This window comes from Eulemur rufifrons, chromosome 2, assembly GCF_041146395.1.
Source record: "Eulemur rufifrons isolate Redbay chromosome 2, OSU_ERuf_1, whole genome shotgun sequence".
NCBI lineage: Eukaryota > Metazoa > Chordata > Mammalia > Primates > Lemuridae > Eulemur > Eulemur rufifrons.
In genome coordinates, this window is record NC_090984.1 from 4,894,318 (window position 1) to 4,918,030 (window position 23,713).

The 23,713-nt window shown below is 46.5% G+C and overlaps 1 protein-coding gene and 4 pseudogenes across 1 annotated transcript; 2 read left to right on the top strand and 3 right to left on the bottom strand.

Annotated features, from left to right (window-relative positions):
* LOC138399495 (cytochrome P450 4F2-like) overlaps positions 1 to 23,713 on the top strand; it is an 859,494-nt pseudogene that overhangs the window by 298,823 nt on the left and 536,958 nt on the right.
* LOC138380880 (olfactory receptor 7A17-like) lies at positions 5,290 to 6,138 on the bottom strand (annotated as a pseudogene).
* On the bottom strand, positions 9,135 to 13,620 carry LOC138380881 (olfactory receptor 7A17-like; annotated as a pseudogene).
* LOC138399408 (zinc finger protein 333-like) lies at positions 14,836 to 17,654 on the top strand (annotated as a pseudogene).
* LOC138380882 (C3 and PZP-like alpha-2-macroglobulin domain-containing protein 8) lies at positions 18,518 to 22,442 on the bottom strand. Its single transcript, XM_069465342.1, has 7 exons — positions 22,388 to 22,442; positions 22,237 to 22,299; positions 21,278 to 21,495; positions 20,267 to 20,354; positions 19,486 to 19,560; positions 18,718 to 18,823; positions 18,518 to 18,627 (listed from the first exon to the last, which is right to left on the bottom strand). Exons 1-7 carry the CDS (start codon positions 22,394 to 22,396, stop codon positions 18,518 to 18,520), a joined length of 669 nt encoding a protein of 222 aa, XP_069321443.1. The 5' UTR covers positions 22,397 to 22,442.

The following is a 23,713-nucleotide window of genomic DNA, read 5'->3' on the forward strand; positions in this document are numbered from 1 at the left end:
CAGCCCTGTGCACATCATTTCCCTCTGGGACATAGCTCTGCACCAAAAGGGATATTTTCTCTGCATTCTCTGTTCTCAAGACACCAGATAAAACAGGAAGCGAATCCAGTCTTTGTTACTCCTTCTCCATGGACTTGCTTGTTGTCCAGAGACCTAACCTGTTAACACTGAACCCAACCCTGCGTGAAATTTTTCTCCAAAGTCTAAACTGAGGAACCTGTCCTGACTAGGACCCTTGGATCTTCAAATCACTGACAAGTGCTGGGAATGCAGCCCTTGATATCTCCCAGAAATTGCTCTTCCCCTCTTCACCAAGGGAGTGAACTGTATTCTCTTGATGGAAAACCATGGGTACCAAATGTCTTGGCTTCACAGAGGTTTTTCCAAAACAATTAAAAAATTTCATACTTGCAACTCAGGTGGTTATTTAGGAATTTGTTTTATAATTTTCTTTATTTGTGAATTTTCTAAAATGTCTTGGGCCATAATAAATTTCAGAATGTTTGTAACAGGTGATACCTATACAATATCTACATGTTGATTAATATTGGTTATATTCCATGTGTACTTTGTAACAGTGGAAGAATTATAGAGTATTCCTGCTCATTCATGGACTGCACAAAAAGAAAGATCTTGATAAATTAGAAAACCTCCATCGGAGAACTATGTTCACTCAGAAAAATGCAGAAAATATCATAGTGTGACCAGACGAAGAAAGTATCATTGTTTTATTTTCTGCATAAGCAAAGACTTAGTGGTCATAAAACCTATATTCAACTAAAAGGTATGCTGGCATTGCTTCTTGTACATCACTTCATGCTGTCCCTTCTGCGTACCTTGGAGTCTCTAGTGACTCCAATCTCTTCTCTTACATTCAGAACTCTACACTGAATCTTTCTCCTCAATTTTCTCTCCTCTTTCAAATTCCTACATCTCTGTGGTTTATTTACATTTCAAATGCCACCTACTCCAGTAAAGACTGCCTCAAGAAATACCAGTACCAGGATGGAAAGTCTTAAGAATATGGTAAATAGCAGTTCAATCAAAACAATAACAGTGTATCCAGGAAGATGTCATCAGTAACCTCAGTGAATGGGTATATACACACATAGTGGGTGCGCTGCACACCATCTGGGGGATGGACACACTTGGGGCTCTGACTTAGGTGGGGCAAGGGCAATAAATGTAACCTAAACATTTGTACCCCCTTAATATGCTGAAATTTAAAAAATTTTTTAAAAATTTAAAAAACCCCGAAACTCTTAAAAATAAAAAAAATAAAAAATGAAAAATAAATAAAATTTGTTTTTCCCAGTTTGGCAGGGAAAATAAGACTACATTCTTTTTTTTTAATTTAAAAAAAAATTTTATTGCTTAAAATTGCTTTTGCTACACAGGGTCTTCTCTGGTTCCATACAAAGTGTAAAATTATTTTTTTATGTCTCTGAAAAATGATGTTGGCAATTTAATAGGGATTGCATTGAATCTGTAGATCACTTTGGGTAGTATAGACATTTTAACAATATTGATTCTTCCAATCCACGAGCATGGTATGGTTTTCCACCCATTTACATGTTCTGCGATTTCCTTCCTCAGTGTTTCGTAGTTCTCCCTATAGAGGTCCTTTACCTTTTTAGTTAAATATATTCCTAGGTATTTTATTTTCTTTGTTGCTATTTTGAAGGGTATTGAGTCCTTAATTTGGTTCTCCATTTGACTGTTATTGGCATATATGAATGTCTCTGATATTTGTGTATTGATTTTGTATCCTGAGACTTTACTGAATTCATTGATCAATTCCAGGAGTCTCTTGGTTGAATCCTTGGGGTTTTCCAGATATAACATCATATCATCAACAAAGAGTGAGAGTTTGATCTGTTCTTTCCCTATTTGGACTCCCTTAATTCTGCTCTCTTACCTGATGGCTCTCGCAAGGACTTCCAATAGAAGACTGAAACAGAACCCACATCTTTCACCTCTCACAAAAATCAAATCACGGTGGATAACAGACTTAAACCTTAGGTGCGAAACTATTAGAATTCTAGAAGAAAATGTAGGAAAGACTCTTATAGACATTGGCCTAGGCAAAGAATTTATGAAGAAGACCCCAAAGGCAATCACAGCAACAACAAAAATAAATGAATGGGACCTGATTAAATTAAAAAGCTTCTGCACGGCCAAAGAAACAGTCACGAGAATAAACAGACAACCTACAGAATGGGAAAAAATTTTTGCATACTACATATCAGAGAAAGGACTGATAACAAGAATCTATTTAGAACTCAGGAAAATCAGTAAGAAAAAATCGAGCAACCCTATCAAAAAGTGGGCAAAGGACATGAATAGAAATTTCTCAAAAGAAGATATAAGAATGGCTAACAAACATGAAAAAATGCTCAACATCCCTAATCATCAGGGAAATGCAAATCAAAACCACAATGAGGCCGGGCGCGGTGGCTCACGCCTGTAATCCTAGCACTCTGGGAGGCCGAGGCGGGTGGATCGCTCAAGGTCAGGAGTTCGAGACCAGCCTGAGCAAGAGCGAGACCCCGTCTCTACTAAAAATAGAAAAAAATTATATGGACAACTAAAAATATATATATAGAAAAATTAGCCAGGCATAGTGGCGCATGCCTGTAGTCCCAGCTACTCGAGAGGCTGAGGCAGGAGGATCGCTTGAGCCCAGGAGTTTGAGGTTGCTGTGAGCTAGGCTGACGCCACGACACTCACTCTAGCCTGGGCAACAAAGTGAGACTCTGTCTCAAAAAAAAAAAAAAAAAAAAAAAAAGCACAATGAGATTTCACTTAACTCCAGTGAGAATGGCCTTTATCAGAAAGTCCCAAAACAATACATGTTGGCGTGGATGCAGAGAGACAGGAACACTCATACACTGCTGGTGGGACTGCAAAATAGTGCAACCCCTGTGGAAAGCATTATGGAGATACCTTGAACAGATTCAAGTAGACCTACCATTTGATCCAGCAATCCCATTATTGGGCATCTACCCAAGAGAACAAAAGTCATTCTATAAAAAAGACACCTGTACCCGAATGTTTATAGCAGTACAATTCACAATTGCAAAGATGTGGAAACAACCCAAATGCCCATCAATTCATGAGTGGATTAGTAAAATGTGGTATATGTATACCGTGGAGTATTATTCAGCTATAAGGAATAACGGTGATATAAAATCCCCTTTGTTCTCCTGGAGAGAGTTGGAACCCATTCTATTAAGTGAAGTATCCCAAGAATGGAAAAATAAGCACCACATGTACTCACCAGCAAATTGGTTTCCCTGATCATCACTTTAGTGCACATTTGGGAATAACACCAATTGGGTATTGGACTGAGGTGGGGGGTGGGGAGAGGGGATGGGTGTATACCTACATGATAAGTATGGTGCCCACTGTCTGGGAATGATCACGCTTGAATGTTCTGACTCAGGGGGATGGGGGTGGGGGGAGGGGATGGGGTGTATATCTACATGATGAGTGCGATGTGTACTGTCTGGGGAATGGACATGCTTGAAGCTCTCACTCAGGGGGATGGGCGGGACATGGGCAATATATATAACCTGAACTTTTGTACACCCATAATAAGCTGAAATAAATAATATTAAAAATAGGACACATGAGAGATACTAGCCAACCAAAAAATAAATTTTAAAAACCCCAAAACTCTGAAAAATAAAAAAAAATGAAAAAATGAAAAATAAATAAAATTTGTTTTTCCCATTTTGGCAGGGGAAAAAAAGACTATATTCTTTTTTTTTTATTTTTTTTATTTCAGCATATTATGAGGGTACATATATTGCCCTTGCCCCACCCGAGTCAGAGCATCAAGCATGTCCATCCGCCAGATGGTGTGTACTACATCCACTACATGTGTATATACCCATCCCCTCCTACCCCCTCCCACCTGCCCAACACCTGATGAATGTTACTACTATATGTGCACTTAAGTGTTGATCAGTTAATACCAATTTGATGGTGAGTACATGTGGTGCTTGTTTACATTCATTACTATTCTGTTACTCAACTTTATTTTAGCATATTGTATAAAAAAGTTACTACTACATGGAAGTTTCTTTCCAGGTAATCAGGGGAGCTTGGAAGGACACGCATGTTTGTACAGGAAAACTTGTGACCCTGAGTCACATGACTGGACAGAAATTCAAACTATCCTGTGAGGAAATCTTTGACATGAAGTTTAAGGAGAGCTCTTAGCACATGGGAGATTTACGCTAAATGATATTGAACTAGTTCATTCACCACCCATACAGTGATTACAGCAAGACTTAGAAAAAGGGGGTGATGGTTCATTGATAGCAATGGGAGCACTCATACATGTATGCAGAACTGGAAGTTTTCTAGCAGAACTGGAAGATAATTAAATAATAAAACATAGAATTAGCCCACCCACCTTTCACTGCAAAGAACAATCCCTCCTTACACATGAACAGTCTTCCATCCTTCAATGAGTAGATACAACGAATGAAAAAGAAATATTTTGCATCATCACAAAATGTATTATTTAAAATTTACTACATTTTATTTATATTTGACTCAGACTCTAAGGCCATACTAAAAAAACATTGACTCAAATTTGTCTTGTTATGTAGACTTCCCTTGAAGACATGCAGATGATCAATTTTTGTCAAACTGGTGTGTTAAATGATACATTGTCAGGAAGTACAGTTTAGGGAGTGACATACACAAGAATGATGGACACAAAAATTGGAAAATTGTGGTGTCAGGCTTTTCTTTACTATAAAATTACATAAATGACGTTAGTTGCCAAGTGTAGTCTCTTTTTCCCCCATTGGAGAACATAATATGACACATGACAATTTTTTCAGTAGAAGAAAATGAAAATTTCTCAGCCTATGCATTTAAGAAAAGAATTATTCATAAGAAATACATGTTGCTCCAAAAAATGAATGAAGATTTTTAAGTATTTCTCATCTATGTTTGGGATCACCTTGTAAAAATATAAAAATAGACAAAGAGGAAAACTGTCCAGATATCAAATGGAGCAGAAATCTTAATGAGGTGAATTATTTAATTGTAATCAAAGTCATTTAATTTCCAGGAGATAAAGAAAAGAAACAAGTTCTAAATCCAACCGTCTAATCAGATTTTCTTCATTTCTGGCTATGAAGCTTTGACCCTGTTATCACGGGCACTTCTTTAGCCCCAGGAAAATTTATGCTTTAATAATCCCCCTCCCAGGGAATCTTCTCAGAGCCCTGTTTATGCCATTATTCCTCAGACTGTAGGTGAAGGGGTTCAGCATGGAGTGACCATCGTGTACATCACCGAGGCTGTTGCGCTGGAGTGTGAGTTGTGTGTAGCAGCAGAACTCAAGTACACCCCTAGGCTTGTGCAGTAAAATAGAGAGACAACCGCGAGGTGAGATGCACAGGTGGAAAATGCTTTACACTTCGCCTGAGCTGAGGAGAGTGCACGTGTGGAGGAAACTATCTGAGAGTAAGAGTAAAGGATCCCAGCAAGAGGAAAAACAGCCAGCACCACAGCTGCAATATGTATCACCACGTCATGAACAGAGGTGTCAGAACAGGCAAGGTGGAGAATCTAAGTTCACAGAAAAAGTGACGGATTTCCAAGTTTGTACAGAAGGACAGCCACAGCACCATTACGCTTTGTGACAAGGAATTCAGGCCACTTATGATCCAGGAAGCCAGAACCAGCAGTTCACAGAGCCTGGGGTTCATGATGGCCGTGTAGTGCAGGGGGTGACAGATGGCCACACACCGGTCATAGGCCATCACCGTCAGGAGGAAGATGTCTAACTCTGCAAAGATTATGGAAAAGTGCATCTGGGTGACACAGCCTGCATAGGATATGACTGCTGTGTGTCTTGATGTTCACCAGCATCTTTGGGACCATGGTAGAGACAAAACAGATGTCTACAAAGGACAGGTTGGAGAGGAAGAAGTACATGGGGGCATAGAGGTGGGAGTCTGAAATTGTGGCCAGGATAATGAGCATGTTCCCGAGAACCGTGACCAAGTACATGGAAAGGAACAGCCCAAAGAGGATAGGCTGCAATTCTGGTTCCTCTGAAAGTCCCAGAAGAAGAAACTCTGAAATTCTTGTATTGTTTCCTAGCTCCATGTTGTGGAGGTAACTACCGGGAAAGAGAAAAATAATGTGACTCATTTTCACTCAAGACGTTAACACTCACATAGTTGAAATGTTACAAAATATTTTTGTAGCTGATAATTAATTTCTATATTTTGTGTATTTAACTTGTTTTCTATCTGTTTCCCCAAGAACTGTTTCTTTATTTTTCTTTTTATTTTATTCTTTTTAATTCAGGATATCATGGGGGTACAAACATTTTGTTATATAAAATGCATTTGCCCCACCCAAGCCAGGGCTATGAGCGTGTCCCTACCAGATACAATACGTTCTGGTTCCATTAGTTGTGGGTTTACCCCACTCCCACCCACCCCACCTGACAGGCACCCAGTGAGTATTACCACCATGAGGTCGTATATCTCCAGTTTAATGAGAAATTCTTTCACGCATTTGAGTTGTACAGAGTGTCAGCCATATTCCAGGCACTGTTTAGGTAATGAACATAGCTTGCTTACAATTCAGTTTGATGGAGAAAGAATATGAGCTGATCAAGAAATAATCATGTGACATGTTAAATGGTTATAACGTCTTAGAAGACAATGAAAGCAAATATAAAAGAGAGTGGATAGGGAGTGCTATTCTTTTGTGTGTGTCCAGGCAAGACCAGCAGACAAGGTGACATTTGAACAGAGACCTCCAGGAAGAGAGGGTGGGACCCCTGAGGATATCTGGGGACAGGTGTGCCCGGCAGAGGGAATGATTAATGCACAAGCCCTGAGGAAGGTGTTTGTTTTGTAAAACCAAGGCTCAGAAAGAAGCATGTGTCACAAGGCAAACAAGCAAGAGTGACAGTGATGAGAGATGGTGTTGGGGGGTGTTGGAGAATGGGATGGCTTCCTCCCTACTGCTGAAACTTTGAGACTCTGAGAGTCCCTCATTCGCGTGTTGCTCAAAGCTCTCTAAATTCACGTAGCCCTCTAAGGATGAAGACAGAGCAGCGAATTCCAGTTGGTAATCTTCTCATGGACGTGTTGACTTGGGATTTCATTTTTATAGGACATTTTTGTGCTCTATATTTAACAAAACATAAAAACGCTCCTGAATAAACAGAGAGAAAAGAGTCAAATGGGCATGATTGGATAGGAGCAGCGGGGGGAAGATCTGGTATACACACATGGTCTAGGAGAGGTTGGGATGAAGAAATCTTCCTTGGTTCTGCCAGGATTGCAATCCTGGTTAAACACCCTTGATGCTCAGAATAATTAATCAAGAATAAGGAGTGGTATCTCTATAGTCTCAAGACACTTTATAGATTGAACATTCTGAGAGAAAAAATGAGCAAAGAAAATAAATCCACAATCCAACAAATGAAATATAGAACAAATTACAACAAAAGTGGGGGTTTTCAAAGAAGCAACAGTAAAAGATTTTTCTAAATGATAGTAAATGCAAAACATTTGAAATCAGAAAAAAACAGGTTTGGCATCTCATATCTACCATGTACCAGCTGTTTTAACTTGGAAAGTCAACAAAACCACTCTAAATGATGTGTATTACTTTGTTTTTATGGATACATAATATTTGTAAATATTAAAGGGGTACATGTGATATTTTGATATAAGTATACAATGTGTAATGATCATATCTGGATAATGTGGATATTTATCACCTCAAACATTTATCATTTATTTGTGTTGGAAACATTTCATATCTTCTCTTCTTGCTCTGTTGAGATATACACTAAATTATTGTTAACTATACTTTCCCTATTGTGCTCTGAAACAATCTTATTCCTATTAATGGTATTTCTGTAGTTATTAACCAACCTGTCTCCATCCTTCTGTCCCCATTACACTTTCCAGCCTCTTGTAACCACCATTCTATTCACTACCTCCATGATATCAGCTTTATTAGCTTTCACATATGAGTGAGAACATGTGACATTTTTCTTTGTGTCTGGCTTGTTTCACTCAACTTAGACACTTCCAGTTTCTTCCCTGTTGCTACAAATGACAGAATCTCTAAATATTAATATTGTTTCCTCTATAGTGGTACAGCAGTATCCATCTTCCTGAGGTGATCAACAGACTAAATTAAAATTTTAAAGCAATTTCCAATAGTTCTTCTTAGTAAATGAATGGTTATCATTGGTGATGAGACAGAGTTCATCTTTTTCCTTCTCCCTCTCAAACAGTTTCATTCCTTTCTCACCTCTCGGTTCCCATTTCTACAGCCTCCTTTCAGTTCCTTGTCGTCTGTCCTGGCCTTCCTGCTGGCAGCCCTCTATTCCAACATTGTCATTGAACCAGAGAAGTCCATGTTTCAAAGCAGATCATTTAATGTCCCCCTTAATGCCCTCCCCACCCTGCGATTCCTCAGTGGAGAATGAAGCTGAAATCCTACATCTTCAAATACAAGGTTCCACTCTCTGTGAAGACCTTCCCACTGCCGCCCACATTGACCTCCCCCAAATCGAACTTGTCTGTCAGCTTCAACCAGAAACCAGTATATGAGACAGATAGGAATTTCCAACTTGTTTCTGACCATAGTTTTGAATAACGTCAGGAGAGCAGGAAAATGACAGAGGACAAAAGAGTTGGATATCGGAGAGCAGAAAGCATTAAGACAGAATGGCATGAATTCAATAAAGAAATTCAGATCAAACAGATTGAAACTCCAGGCCATAAATAAAGGTGCAAAGTCTGCTTCAATGATCTGACAATTGAATCACAATTTATTTTTTTTACTTTTTATTTCAGCATATTACAGGGGTACAAATATTTAGGTTACGTATATTGCCCTTGCCCACCCCTCGAGTCAGAGCTTCAAGTGTGTACATCCCCCAGCTGGTGAGCATCACACTCATTATGTATATATATATACCCATCCCCTCCTACCGCCTCCCATCTGCCCTGCAACCGATGAATGTTATTCCTATATGTGCACTTAGGTGTTGTTGAATCACAATTTCTGACTCTGAGATGAAGAGCTCTGAAATCCCATGCAAAACTTGAACAATGGCCCTTTCATTACACCCCACTGAGGAATCTTCTCAGAGCCCTCCTTATGTCTGTCTTCCGCAGACTGTAGACGAAGGGGTTCAGCATGGGAGTGACCACCGTGTACACCACCAAGGCTAGTGCACTGGAGCACGAATTCTGGGTAGCAGCAGAGCTGAGGTACACCCCTAGGATTGTGCAGGAAAATAAGGAGACAACTGAGAGGTGAGATGCACAGGTGGAAAATGCTTTATACTTCCCCTGAGCTGAGGACATTGCACGTATGGAGCAAACTATTCTGCAGTAAGAAAGAATAAAGAGTCCCAGCCAGGGAACCACCACCAGCACCACAGATATCAGATACATCACCATGTCATTAAAGAAGGTTTCAGAACAGGCAAGGTGGACAACCTGATTAAGTTCACAGAAAAAGTGAGGATTTCCAAGTGTCTACAAAAGGACAGTGACAACACCATTAAGCTTTGTAACAAGGAATTCAGGTCACTCAAGATCCAGGGCACCACAACCAGCAGCCCACAGAGCCTGGGGTTCATGATGACCGTGTACTGCAGTGGGTGACAGATGGCCCCAAACCGGTCATAGGCCATCATGATCAGCATAAAGATATCCAACCCTGCAAAGAGTATGAAAAAGTCCATCTGGGTGACGCAGCCTGCGTAGGATATGACTTTGCTCTGTGTCTGCACATTCACCAGCATCTTTGGGACAGTGGTGGAACCAAAACAGATGTCTGCAAAGGACAGGTTGGACAGGAAAAAGTACATGGGGCTGTGCAGGTGGGAGTCTGAGACTGAGGCCAGGATGATGAGCAGGTTCCCAAACACAGTGATCAGGTGCATGGCCAGGAACAGCCCAAAGAGGACGGGTTGCAGTTCTGGGTCCTCTGAAAATCCCAGAAGAAGAAATTCTGAAATTCATGTATCATTCCCTCCTTCCATCTTGTTGACATGACTGATAGGAAGAGAATGAGAACATGACACAGGCATGCATTGCAAACCTATCAGAAATGCTCTTTTATATTGTACAGTAAAGAAATTAATTTCCATTTTTAAAAGTTTACTTTTAACTTGACAAATAAAGTTGCATGTATTTGTTGTGTACAACATGATGTTTTGAAGTATATATACATTACAGAATAGCTAAATCTAGCCAATTAACATCCACATTATCTCATTTAGTCATTGTTTTTGTAGTGAGAGCACTTATTCACTTTCTTAGCATTTTTCAAGAATAATATATATCATCAACTATAGTCACCAGGCTGTGCAATACATCTGTTGAACTTATTCATCTTATGTAACTGTAACATTATATCCTTTGACCAACATCTGCCCAACACCCTACCCCAGTTGCCCCAGCCTCTGGGAACTTCCATTCACGAGAAGTTAATTTCTATATTTTGTGTGTGAACCTTTTCTCTGTTAGGGGATCCCTTGTCCGTCTCTTCTTAGGAACTCTCGTATCACTCTCAGCCTTTCCTTGAAGGCCTGTATTCTAAAGTTTTAATTAGAAAATGCTTCATGCATTTAAAGAATACAAAGTGAATTTTGACATGTGCTAGGCATTTCCTAGAGTAGATGGTGCTAGAAAACAAAAGTCCCTGCAATCTAATGTCAGAGAAAAGGAAAAGCACATGAAAGAAATATCACATACTATGTCAGATGGTGACAAATCCTATGAAGAACAAGAAAGAAGGTAACAAGGAAACTGTGAGTGGTGGTGTTATTGAGCAGGGACCACAGGGACAGGGTGTGAGGCACCATGTTCCCTGCAGAAGGAAGTCGTGTGTGCAAGGCAGAAGAAATGACCAGTGAAAGGCCCTGAAGAATGTGCTTCTTTCAGATGTTCAAGGCCAACAAGGAAGCCAGTGTGGCAGGGGAATGAGCAAGAGGAGAGTGATGAGAGAAGGTGTCAGAGGATGTTGAGGAAGCAGGTGGTCCTATAGCTAATGAAACGTGCAGACACAAGAAGTCCCTCTATCCAGATGCTGTTGCCATTGCACTTCATTAATTTAGTTGCAAACGTGTCCCATGGATTGAAATTCGTCCCCTGTATGTTCCCTGCTGTAGCCTTAAGTTCTGGCCTTTATATAATATTGTAAGTTTCCTTTCATAATATATTGAGCCAAGGTTTCCATTTTCTGAAACCTGCTCTCACCCTAACGGTATGCACACACACACACACACACACGCACACACGCACACACACAGTACAGTGTGCCCTCCTGAGGCTGTGTTCCGCCCATGTTCTTCTCACCTCAGTCAAACTGGGCTCCACATCTGCATCCGGAAATGAATGGATTCCAGGCAAGTGGTCAATATCACATTATGTCTCCTGGACTAAATACAGAAATGATACCCAGAAATTCCAGTTTGAAAATCTCCCATACACATGTAACCCTAAGACTCCATTTTCGTAGGGCCAGTTTCTGCCTTGCAATTAAAGAAATATATATATATTTCTAAATCTGTCCAATAAACAGAGAAAGAGGAATTAATTTGACCTGAAAGGGGAAAAAGATCTACTAAGCTAAGGTGATCCCTGAGAGACAATAAGGAAGAAAAAACTTCCTAGTTTTGGAGAATTCCCAGCTCCTTGGTATCCCCTTGATGCTCAGCAAAAATAATGAAATACAAGGAAAAATCTACAAAGTGACAAACACAAGACAAGTGTCTTGTCTGCGTCAAGACACTTACAGATAGAGAACAACAATGGAAAAAATGGGCATATAGTACAAATCAATAATGCAAAAAAGGAAATATACAAGGAACTGCTAAGTGTGGACATTTTTTAGGTGAAACAGTAGAGAGATTTTTATTTTTTTCTGCCTACTGTAAGTTTATTGGACATATTGGTTTTTTTTTTTTTTTTTAGACAGGGTCTCACTCTGTCATCATAGAGTGCAGTGGTGTCATCATAGCTCACTGTAACCTCAAACTCCTGGGCTTAAGTGATCCTCCTGCTTCAGCCTCCCAAGTAGCTGGAAGTACAGGCACTCGCCACAACGCTTGGCTAATGTTTAAAACTTTTTTGTAGAGATGGGGTCTTGCTGTGTTGCTCGGGCTGGTCAATTGGTTTTTGTATTTTATATGGTCTGCTAGCAGGTGAGGCAGCCCTTTCCCATATTTCTTGAGTGGTGTTTTTGCTTCTGTTATTTTTGATCTTTACATTTTTCTTTCTTTTTTTTTTTTTTTTGACAAATCCAATGGTCACACTCTAGTCCTGGTTCTGGTCTTCATCTCACATGCAAAGGCATCCCTCGGCCACACTCTATAAAATCCCGCGCACACCGTGATAATCCTCTCCTTCTGCCCAGAATAAATTCCTGTGTATGATTCATCCCTGAGGGCATTACATCACACACACACTGATTGCACTGTATTGTGCTCACCATTGTATGAAAGATCCAAATGGCAGGACTTTCATCTGCTTTGATTACTTTTTTATTTTTTAAATTTCCACATATTCATGTGGTACAAATGTTTCAGGTTACATCGATCACTTTTGTAATGTGTAAGTTCCAGCTATAGGTGTGCCCATCACCCAAATAACAGACACATTAAAAACCAGACAAAAAGGTAAATAAAAAGATGTCTACATCTGACACCATGGGCAGTTAAACAAACAAGCACAGGAGCAAGACTTCCCAAGTATCTCTCCCAAACAAACACTTGTCTTTAGCCTGTTGGAGAACATGGGTGGTGGCTGGTCCAGCCTTGGGCCACCTTGGGCCACCTTGGGCCACGCTCTCTCTGTTCTGGCTCTGAGCACTCACCTTTGGGCTTCTGAGCCACAGCTCCAGACAAGCTCAGCAGAAAGCAGAGTCCTGGAACCGAAGGGAAGCAGAAGGCAGAGACATGAAACAATCAAGGAAAGATACCAGGAAATTCCCCAAGGGCTGTATATTGGTTGAGTTTGAAAATGACAATTGAATTTACTATAGATGGACTGGGTTTTAACTGAGCTTTTAAAAAATGAGGTTCAAAGCCACATTTCCCAAGAAGTGGGGAAAAGCTAATTCTAGAAGACAGATAACATTTTGGTTTTAGTGTCAAGATGTTTGTTTTCTTCCAATTTGCCTTCTAGTAAGAGTAATAAACTTTGTTTCTTCAAAATGTCATCCACTCCTGAGTTTGGAATGTGTGTTGTGTCACTGACAGGAAGTCATTCTTAGGTTCAGGCTGCATGTCGCTCTGCAGGATATCTTTGGTGAGCCTATGGGCCGGGCTCTTGCTTTGGTTGTGGGCCAGGTTTAAGTACTGAGGGGAAAGTCTCCGTCAGGAGGGAGAGGTGAGGGTGCAGGGGGACCAGGGGTGACCAAGGAGTCGCTCGCTTGTCTGTCCTCGGCCAGAGGGAGGATGCCTGGTGTGGGGGGAGGAGGCAGTTGAGATTTGAAGGCAGGTAGGAAGGACGTTTCCTTTTTAGGCAGAATCACAGGGTGGTACTGGGTCATCTGTTCCCTACTTGTGGTGAGTTCTGGGGCGATGCCAGCCATGTGGGGTAGGGGGCGGAGGAAGGGGCCGGCAGCTGGGGAGGAAGAGTTGTCCCAAGGCTGAGACAGGGGAACGGTGGGTGCCACAGGAGCTCTGGAGTCTCCTGGGGACATGAGACTGCAGCTCTTGGAGTATGGATATGGAGGGATGCATGTGTGTGTGTGTGTGTGTGTGTGTCTTTCTCTTTGTGTGTCTGGCTGTGTGTGTTTGTGTGCTGGTCTGTGTGTATGTCTGTGTGTGCATGCGTGTGCATGGTGTGTCTGTGTGTGCATGTCTGTGTGTACATGTGTGTGTACAAGTGTGTGTAAGAGCATGTGTTTGCGTCTCTGCATGTGTGTTCCACCATGACCGTGTGTGGGTGCACACACGTGGTCACACAGGGCGGGCAGCCTCTGGGCCTGTGAGTGGCTCCCTGGGCTGGGCACTGACCCTCGCACCTCTTCTCTTCGCCACTAGCTCTGCCTGCAGCGGGCCCCGCCTGGCTCCAGGAGGACAGAGCACAGGAAGAAGCCGTGGCGCCTGGGTTGCTGACCACCTGTTCACAAGTAAGTAAAAAACCCTTCTGCTGTGCCCAAAGGCTGGACTTGCTGCCTTCCCGTGACCTGCCTGGACTCTCTTGACCCTCTGGGCCTCATGCAGCTAGTGGGAAGCAGCCTGGGCGACAATCCCACCCCCTCATTTAGACCCCTCCCCAGGCTGTTGAGCACTAGGAGGGAAAACAAAGCAAGAATGTGAGCTGTCCTTCTTTCGTGGTCTTCACGGTCTTGCTGAGCAAAGAGTTCAGTCATTTGCCAGATAGTTCACTCCTGCCTGCAATGTGCTCAGGTCTGCTAGACCCTGGAATGAGAGGGGGTATAAATCTGCAAGGACTTCCTGGCTGGTTGTCAGTAGGTAAGTCCTTTCATGAAGTGGAAGCCTTTTGACGTTAGTTGTAGCCTCTTGCTGCCGTCACTCAAGGAGCGGAGACTAGAGAGAGAAGAGTTCTCTTTCTGAAGCCTGAGCCAGGGGGCAGATTCTGGAGGACCTCAGAAGCCTGTCTGAAAATGCTCTGCATGGGTCCTCCCTTCCCCAGGCCTGCTGGTCTCTTGAGTCTTGGTGGCGGTGGTGCCTGGCTGAACCGGGATGGGTGTGTGTTTTAGGAACCAGTCACCTTTGCAGATGTGGCTGTGGTGTTCACCCCAGAAGAATGGGTGTTCCTGGACTCTGCTCAGAGGAGCCTGTACAGAGACGGGATGCGGGAGAACTACAGGAACCTGGCCTCCGTGGGTAGGGCTGGCCTCGTCGCTGCATCCACACACTCATACAGCAGCCATGGGTCCCAGCAACTGTGCAGGTTTGGGAAGCCAAGAGGTGGAAAGACAGATAAGTCCCACACTCACGATGCCTGCAGTCTGGTGGCCTTTCCATGGAAATGAAGATCTGTCTGCCGCACTCTGTCCATGGTTAAAAGCATCCAGGCTTCTCAAATATATTCCTGACATAGGCCCTGGCCTTTTGGGACTAGGGAGGCCTAATATCCTCTGGGACTCAGTGAGGGAACTTGTATTTAGTTCCTTAGTGAAATACCTTTGCTGTCTCCATCAGAATTCAGGCAGGCTCATTTTGCTACTCCCATCTCCAGAGCCCCTAAAGACTTTAGAATATCAGCCCCAGTGTCATGGTGGCATGAAGTCCACCCACACTGTGCATCTTTTCCTACAAGCAGGAGATCAACTCTGCAAACCCTGTACATTGTCCCATTTGGAGCAAAGAGAAGAGCTGTGGACCAAGGAGAGAAGAGACGTCTCAGATACCTGTCCAGGTGAATACCAGGTGGATCAGGTGAGCACCAGCTCTGGTCAGTGAGAAGAGCATTAGATTGGGAAATTATCAATCAGGGAAACATTTTCAATGCCCTTGACTGAGAAGTCTGGTTGAACGCCTTTAGTCAATTCCATCTTCTTTCCTCTTTCCCTTTCCTTTTAATCTCTTATATTTTACTCTGATTGCATAGAAAGATTTGTCCTACCTCCTCTTCGTCTTTAATATTTCCACATGTATATTTTATTCACTTCCTCCCCACTGTACATTCTTGCAAATGATTTTACTTTATGTTAGTCACAATCTTCATAAAATCCTTTCTCAGTAAATTATGTGCTATTTTCACCCTTCATTCCTGTAATTACATAATGCCTCACATAGCCAAATGTCTTAAAATTTTCCTTCTCTCTTTGATACGTTCCTACACTTTGCAATTTTTTCCCCATATTTAGGATCAATATTTAAAAAGAAATAATTTGTATGTGCCTTGCTTACTTTTTTAGTCACCTTGGTCCCATAGTTTCTTTCTCTGTGTCCTTAATTATTTCCCCTAACTCATTTCAGAACCTCAGCTTCAACCCAGAGAGTCAATTCCTGGTGAAGATATTTTTGTGGAGATTCCATCCTTTGGCATGAAAAGGGTAAGGTTCACCAGGGATTATTCTTGGTCCTACATGGTATGAAGAGTCTGGGGTGCTGTAGGTTAGACAAGCAACACAATAGCTGACATTTGAGGGAATTGGTGCCTGCCCAGGAGAAGCAATTTCTTGGGAGAGAGTTGGTGAATCATGAATTGGCAGAAAATTCTAAATGTAGATCAAGACTCGTGTTTCCATAGAGTTCCCATAAGTAACTATTTTCACAAATGTGACACAGATACTTAGTGTTTAAAACTTAATCTAGCCTTAAACAATTCAGAAAAACTCTGCATCTAAAAAGCCCATGAAAGTAATGAAAAGATGGCTCTTTGTACCAGAGCATCCACCCTGTTCCATTCTCTGGGGTAGAAATGGTACAGATTCACTAAAATGGTAAAAGTGGTAGATATAGAAATGTCTGTCTCTTACATTCAGTTCGCATGGGGAAGAATATCTGTGAATGCAATAAAGTCTTTGGTCTTCACATTTTCCTTAATTGATGGGAGCAACCTCAGCCTGGAGAAAAACTGTAGATATAATGAACCTGAGAAATGTTTTAACAGCATCAAACTACTTTTCCAGCACCAGAGACTTCATGTGGGAGAGGCCCCCTATGAATGTCAAGAGAGTGGAAATTCCTTCTTCCAGAGCACTCACTTAATCATGCCTGAGAAAATCCATAATGGGAATAAAACCTATGCATGTAACCAAGGTGAAAAATCCTTCAGATACAGCTCTGACCTCATCAGGCAAGAGAAGACTCATAGCACAGAGAAGTGCTTTGAATGTCAAGAATGTGGGCAAGCCTTCAAGTATGCCTCAAACCTGCGGCGACACTTGAGAACCCATACTGGAGAGAAGCCCTTCGAATGTAGCCAGTGTGGGAAAACCTTCATGAGGAACTTTAACCTGATTTTGCACCAGAGAAACCACACAGGAGAGAGGCCTTATGAGTGTAAGGATTGCAGGAAGGCGTTCAATCAGCCATCATCCCTCAGGAGCCATGTGAGAACTCACACAGGAGAGAAGCCCTTCAAGTGCAGCCAGTGTGGGAAAGCCTTCAGGGAACACTCGTCGCTGAAGACCCACCTGAGTACCCATACCAGAAAGAAACCGTATGAATGCAACCATGCAGCAAGCCCTTCTGGACAAGCACTCACCTGAATGTGCGCAAGAGGATACACACAGGGGAGAAACTGTATGAGTGCAGGACTTGTGGTCAGGTGTTGAGTCATCTCTCAACCCTGAAGAGTCACATGCAAACTCACACCGGAGAGAAGCCCTACACATGCCAGGAATGCAGGCAAGCCTTTAGCGAGCCCTCCTCCCTCAGAAAACATGCGAGGACTCACAGTGGCCAGAAGCCATATGCGTGCCAGGAAAGTGGGCGAACATTTGGTCAGTCTTCACACCTCATCGTGCACGTGAGAACACACACTGCAGGGAGACCCAACCAGTGTAATCAGTGTGATAAAGCCTTCAGACACAGCTCCTCACTCACTGTGCACAAAAGGACCCACATGGGGAGAGAGAACATTAGGAATGGTGGCCTGCCTTTATCAGTGTCTGATTCCTATGGTGGTCCCCTTGCTAATTAACTTCCAGTTTGTAGAAATATAAACATTTGGGACTATCACTGTTCCTCATAATGCTCCTCTAGCAGCATCCTATGTTTTGATGTATAATGTTTTCATTTTGGTTTAATCCTAAGTATTGTCTTAACTTTCATTATCACTTTTTCTTTGACCCATGCGTTATTTGGAATTAGATTTTTCAATACCAGTACATGGATGTATTTTCAGAGAGGCATAATGACATAGTGAAATGAATACATTTAAGCATACTGTTGGATGAATTGGACAGATGTATACATATATGTAACCAACACCCCATTCCAGATATAGAATGTTTCTGTCATTCTGGAAGGTTCCTGCATGTTATATGGCTGTTTCTTAGTTGCCTTTCTATTTTTGGTTTCTAATTTAATTACATGGTGAGCAGAATATGTAGCCCTTGTGTTACTGGATCTTAGGTACTTGTTGACGTTTGCTGTTAGGTCTGCTGTGGCTTATCCTGCTAGTTGCCAACCAAATTGCCCCTTCTCCCTTAGAACAGAACCTGGGTTTTTTGTTCAGGTTGGTAATGTGGACTATTCAAACACCTCCATCTCCCAGCCCTTCTTGCAGCAAGGGCAGGAGGCCATGTGCCCCAGTCCTGGCAAGCCTAAATATGGGAAGTCCCTGGGTGTGCCTCCGCGGAAAGATGCTCCCTCACACCCCCCACCCCCGCACAGCCCCGCCCCTCGCCCCTCTCCCCAGCAGCCTGTTCCCTTCCATGCAGAGGACGCGCGGGGCCACCAGGGGTCTGTGTCCTCCTGACTTCACTGTACCGGCTCCTCCTCTGCCCAGACCCCAGGGACGCCTCGGCAGGTGTGGTGGCAGTTTTGGGGTGTCCCCCACACTCACTGGGCTGGGGCTGCCGTGCGCTCCACCTTGTTGCAGGCGGGCCAGGCGCACAGCTCCCTGGTGAGCAGGCTGCCTGTGCTGATGTAGAAGCGCGTGGCCTCGAAGGCTGCGGGACGGGGATGACGGGTGGATGACCAACCCGGGCAAGGGGTGACAGGGCGAGGGCCGGGCCAGAGCGCGGGGGGCGCGGGCCTACCGGGCTCGTAGTAGTCGTTCAGGGACACGGGCAGCACCGACGTCCTGCCCACCACATACTCGCGGAGCGCCCCGAACCTCATGCACGTCAGGCACCGGCTGGGGATCTGCGGGGACAGCGGACACACTCGGCTGGGGCCACCGTGGGTCCCTCTGCTACCCAGGAGGCTGACACACAGAAACCCGATCTCGCTTTTCAATTCTTGGGGTCCTCAGTTGGACCTGCCCGGTGTCAACCCCCGCTGCCCACACGGGCACTTCCTCACTGTGCACGTGGCATGGGGCACATTCACAATACTGCGCAGCCATCGCCTCTATCTAGTTCCAGAACAATGTGTTTCCCGGAAAAGGACACCGTCCCCATCAGCAGTCACTCCCCGTTCCCCTCCCCACCAGTCCCTGGCAGCCACGAATCTGCTTCCTGTGTCTCCAGATTGGCCTGTTCCAGACACTTCTGCTGATGGACTCATACACCGTGTGGCCCTTTGTGTCTCACTCAGCATCCTGGTTTCGAGGTCCATCCGCATTGTAGCATGATCAGTGCTTTGTTCCTTGTTACAGCTGCATAATATTCCACCACATCCCTCTCCCCGTTTTTTCCACCAAGAGCCGTACGCCTGGGGCATAGAGCCATCAGCTCTGCCTGGAATTTATCCTCCCTGTGTCTTTTTCAAGGTACAAGATTGTGGGGAGCTGCACCAGTGACCGCTGTTCCCTCACCAGTGTGGGCACCAGGGAAGCCTCCTCCACCAACCGTGGCCGGCTGTACCTCATCAAAGTAGAAGAGTACTCTGCGTCCAGCCACCTCGTACCTCCTCATCCCGATGTGCTTGTCAAAGAGCAACTGGAGAGGAAGCCAGAGTCAGGGTTCGCTCAGCCCCTCTGCTCCTCCCGGATCTCCTCGTCCACACTGGTCAGTGGGAGGCAGACCAGGCCCAGAAGGAAGCTGAGGCTCTGAGAAGTTCAGGAACTTGCCTGTGATCATCTAGGAAGTCCCCATGGGCCAGGGTCTATGTGCACCTGGCTGGGGCCAGGGGGTGATGATCAGTGCTCCCCAGGCCCTGTCGGCCCCCCAGCACCTGGGAGAGGGTGCTCAAAGGCTGGGTACCCCTGCCCAGAGAATCTGCCTCCCTCCCTACAGCCTCCCCCAATCCAGCCCCAGGACCAAGTCTGGCTTCTCTGTGGCCCATGAGGCACCCGGCTGAGCCCTGCCAACTGCTCTGGCCTCACTGCACCAGGTAACCTCCCTTCCCAGCCTGAGACTTCTCTTTGCTTTTTGATACAACAGCTTATTCCCACTCCAGGGCCTCTGAATTGGCCCTTCCCCTCCTCTGCTGTTCCATTCAGCCTCCCCATCACCTCCCCCACCCCACCAGCTCCTAGGTAGGCCCATCTTCGTGCAGAAAGGCAAAACAAACAAATACAAACAAGAACAAAAAACCCACGATATTTTACAAAGGGCTGAGCTGCCAGCCAGCCTGACCCGGGGTGCCCACTGCCCACAGACCCCACCAGGCTCCTGCCCTCCTCCGCTACCGGCACCACCTTACCTGCTCCAGACTCTCGGTGTCCACCTGGAAGCCCGACAGCAGGGGCACCTCAAGGACAGCCATGTTGGAGGACCCTGCATGCAGCCACCTTCCAATGACAGGGGAGACAGAGAGGCCCTAGAACTCCAGCCCCAAGGTTGAATGCATGGTTCCCCTCTCTGCCCTCTGGAGTCCACCCAGCTGATGTCCTGGGGACGCCTAACCTGGGTTTGGCCGGTGGCCATTGGCACAAACATTTTTGGCTTGGTCAGTTCAATCAGCCCATTTTATGGCCAGAACACTGAGGCAAGAAGGAAAGAGCTTTGCCGAGGGTTCTAGGCCTGACACAGGTCCGTTGATGGGGGGGCCGTGGCCCTGTAGGGCAGCTTCAGACCAGGTCCTCGACCACTGCCCCCCTGGCAGGAGACCCTGGGCAAGTCACTTCCTAGCTCCAGGTCTCAGTTTCTCCTTCTGTAACATAGGGGGAGTGGCTGACTGGGCTTTCTGTGGGACCTGCTACATGCCAGGCCCTTCCTGCAGGGTGCTGGGGACAGGGAAGGGAGGCTGACCTTCAGAGTGGAGCCTGCAGGCTGTGGGCGGGGCAGGTAGCTGGGCTGCTCTGATGGGCTGTGGGTATCACAGGTATCATGGCAACCACTGACCCACCCACCTCTGGGCCACCAGATCATCACTATGGTGATGAGCATCCTTGTTGCCATGGCAACGAGCATCCTCTTTGTGGATGAGGGGCCCTCTGGCTGGGTACCAGGCTCACTGCCGGAAACCAAGGGGCCTGGAGCTGATGTATTGAGCGGGGCCCAGCACGCTGGCCACACACAGCTGTCCTACCCAGCCCTCCTGCCCCAACCATCACTGGCGTCTGCTGTATCCATTGGAAAGCATTTGCTTTTCTTTCATTCATTTCAGAAACCATCACTGAGCTCCTGCCTGGAAGCTCCCCCTGGTCCCGGGAGGCCATCCTCCACCTACAGCACTGTTCCGGGTGCCAGCCAGCGGGACAGTCGGCCTCACTTGGTGCACACCTCCAGCGTCACCTTGTATTCCTGGTGATGCTGGTCCGCAGCTGGGTCATCATCGTCAGCTGGGTGCCGGTCCCCTCGGGGGCCCTTGGCAGTGACGGAGGCGGGCGCAGCAGGTGGGTGCCCTTGGACTTCAGGCTCCTGGAGGTTGACAAGCAGCTGGAAAGCCGGCTTGGCCACTGGGTCGGGCATATTGTAGGTGATGTCAACCTGGAGGATATTAGAAGACTGAGGCTTAGGGGTCCCAGCCCTGCCCCACAGGTGTGGGGTAGGGGACGAGGGAGGTGGGGACAACGAGAATTACGATGGCAACGACATCAATGACAGTTCTAGGGACGACTGTTATTCCTTTTAGCCTTGAAACCACAGACGCAGGTGGAGGTGCCCAGCGGTGCAGGTGCAGGAGCAGAGCTGTGCTCAAACCTCATCCTAGTGCGGGGTTCTCTCTCCCACGCACCGCGCGGTCCGGGCTCCCATCGCAGAGACGGGGAGGCGGAGGCTGGCAATTCGAGCTCGGACTGGCAGGCAGAGCCCACGAGTCCTGCCTGCGCCAGCCCAGCTGGGGGCTAAATCCCAGAACGTGGTGGGTGGTGCTTGGGCTGAAGGGCGAGAGCTGGGGGAGTCCAGGTGGGGCGTCCCTGTCCAGGCCACAGAGGGGGAATAACCTTGACCCGTTGCTTAGGGTCTGCGTAGGCTCAGAGACCACTGGACTGAAGGTCAAATGGATTTTCCTGGGGGGATCCTGAGCCCCTACACCTGATGGGCTCCCTGGCCACCTGCCTGGGGCCTGGCGGGCTGCATACGAGGGGGCTGAAAGCCTGCCTTGCGGTCTGGCCCGATGCTGAGCTCAGAGCCCTCTGGGGGTCCCTGGGGCTCCAGATGCCGCTGTGTGTGGCAGGGGGGCCAGGGGAGAACAAGACCCAGAGTGCCCCACGGTCCCCAAAGACTCACCTGCATCAGACAGCAGCCGTCCCCCCTGGCACTCACAAACAGCCCCGTGGGGAGGCTGGGAATCTGGAGAGAGAAGTCACTGTGAGGCCCTGTCAACCCCACTGCCGACACACACGCACCCCAGCCCACACCGTGTTGTGGGGACACGCACCGCCGCCATCTGCAGAACCTTCTGGTTGGTCCCGTGCAGCTTGAAGGTCTCCTGGTAGTCCAGGTTGGTGGAGGCCAGAGAGACAGTGAGGTTGATGTGTCCGGTATAGGACAAGATGGCATACTCAGCCAAGGCCTGAAGAGCCACACACGTATCCTGGGGACAGAGAGGGGAGGCTGCCATCAGCCCCGAGAGCAAGTTGGCCAGAGGTCCCCTGGCCCCTGTCCACCAGTGGGGCTGGAATGGAGACCGAACCTGGCAGACACCCACAGAGCTGGGGGTCCTGAGACAGCCAGGTTGGCGTGTCCACAGAGGTAGGGGCTAGGTTCCTGCAGAGGGTCCAGCTGCATCGTCCTTTGTCCCCTGTCCCCCATCCCTGCCCTCTCTTGGGGTCCGTGCCTCCAGGGTCTGCAGGTGGGAAGGGGCCAGACTGCCTGGCAAGCTCAGAGCCCTGGACTGTGGCAACCCCACCCTGCCCCGCCCTCTGGCCCCGCCCAGCTCGCCTGAGTGAAGGAGAAGCCCCCGAGTGCGTTCCGCTGCTGGGACAGCCACTTCACCACGGGCAGGGCGGCGGCCACGTCGCCCAGAAGGGTGTAGGTCAGAAGGGCGTAGGCCGTCATTTCCACCTCGGCTGAGACCACTGCAACAGAAGAGGCCAGCGGGTGCCCTTTCGATACTGGGACCCGGACCCAGTTCCATGGAGACAGCGGCCAAGGCAGGCAGCGGGGAGCCGGTGGCCAGTACCTGACTTAGAGACCCCATCGCTGTAGCTCAGAAATGCATCCTTGTCCATGTCCCAGGAACTTGTTGGGCTCCAGTGGGTGACCCCATCTGCAAGGACAGGATTGGTCAGGGGCCACAACCCCACCCAGGCCTCTGCCTGGCATCCCATGGTGGGAGTCCGTGCATGTGGTCTCAGGAGGAGAAAAACTGGGGTGCTGGACCTCAGTGGAAAGAGAGTGCCGGGGGGAAGACAGCTGGGACAGGAAAGGCCTAAGAGCTCCATCTCAGATCTGCAAACATGTGGCAGCCCCAGCCCTTCCCATGCCTCTGGCAGACATCACTATTCAATGGTCTCCTTCCTGTGCCCCTGGCAGACATCACCAGTCAATGGCTTCCTTCTTGTGCCCCTGGCAGACATCACCAATCAATGGCCTCCTTCCTGGCTGGGTCCTGAGGTGACCCCAGATGTTCCCACTCAGTGCCCAACAGTGACTCCCCACTTGCAGGGCTCCAAGGATTCTGAGCTCCCATGGGCTGTGAAGCCCTCAACCCCAGAGAGAAACCAGCCCTCCTTCCTACATTCCACCCCCACCCTTGATCCTG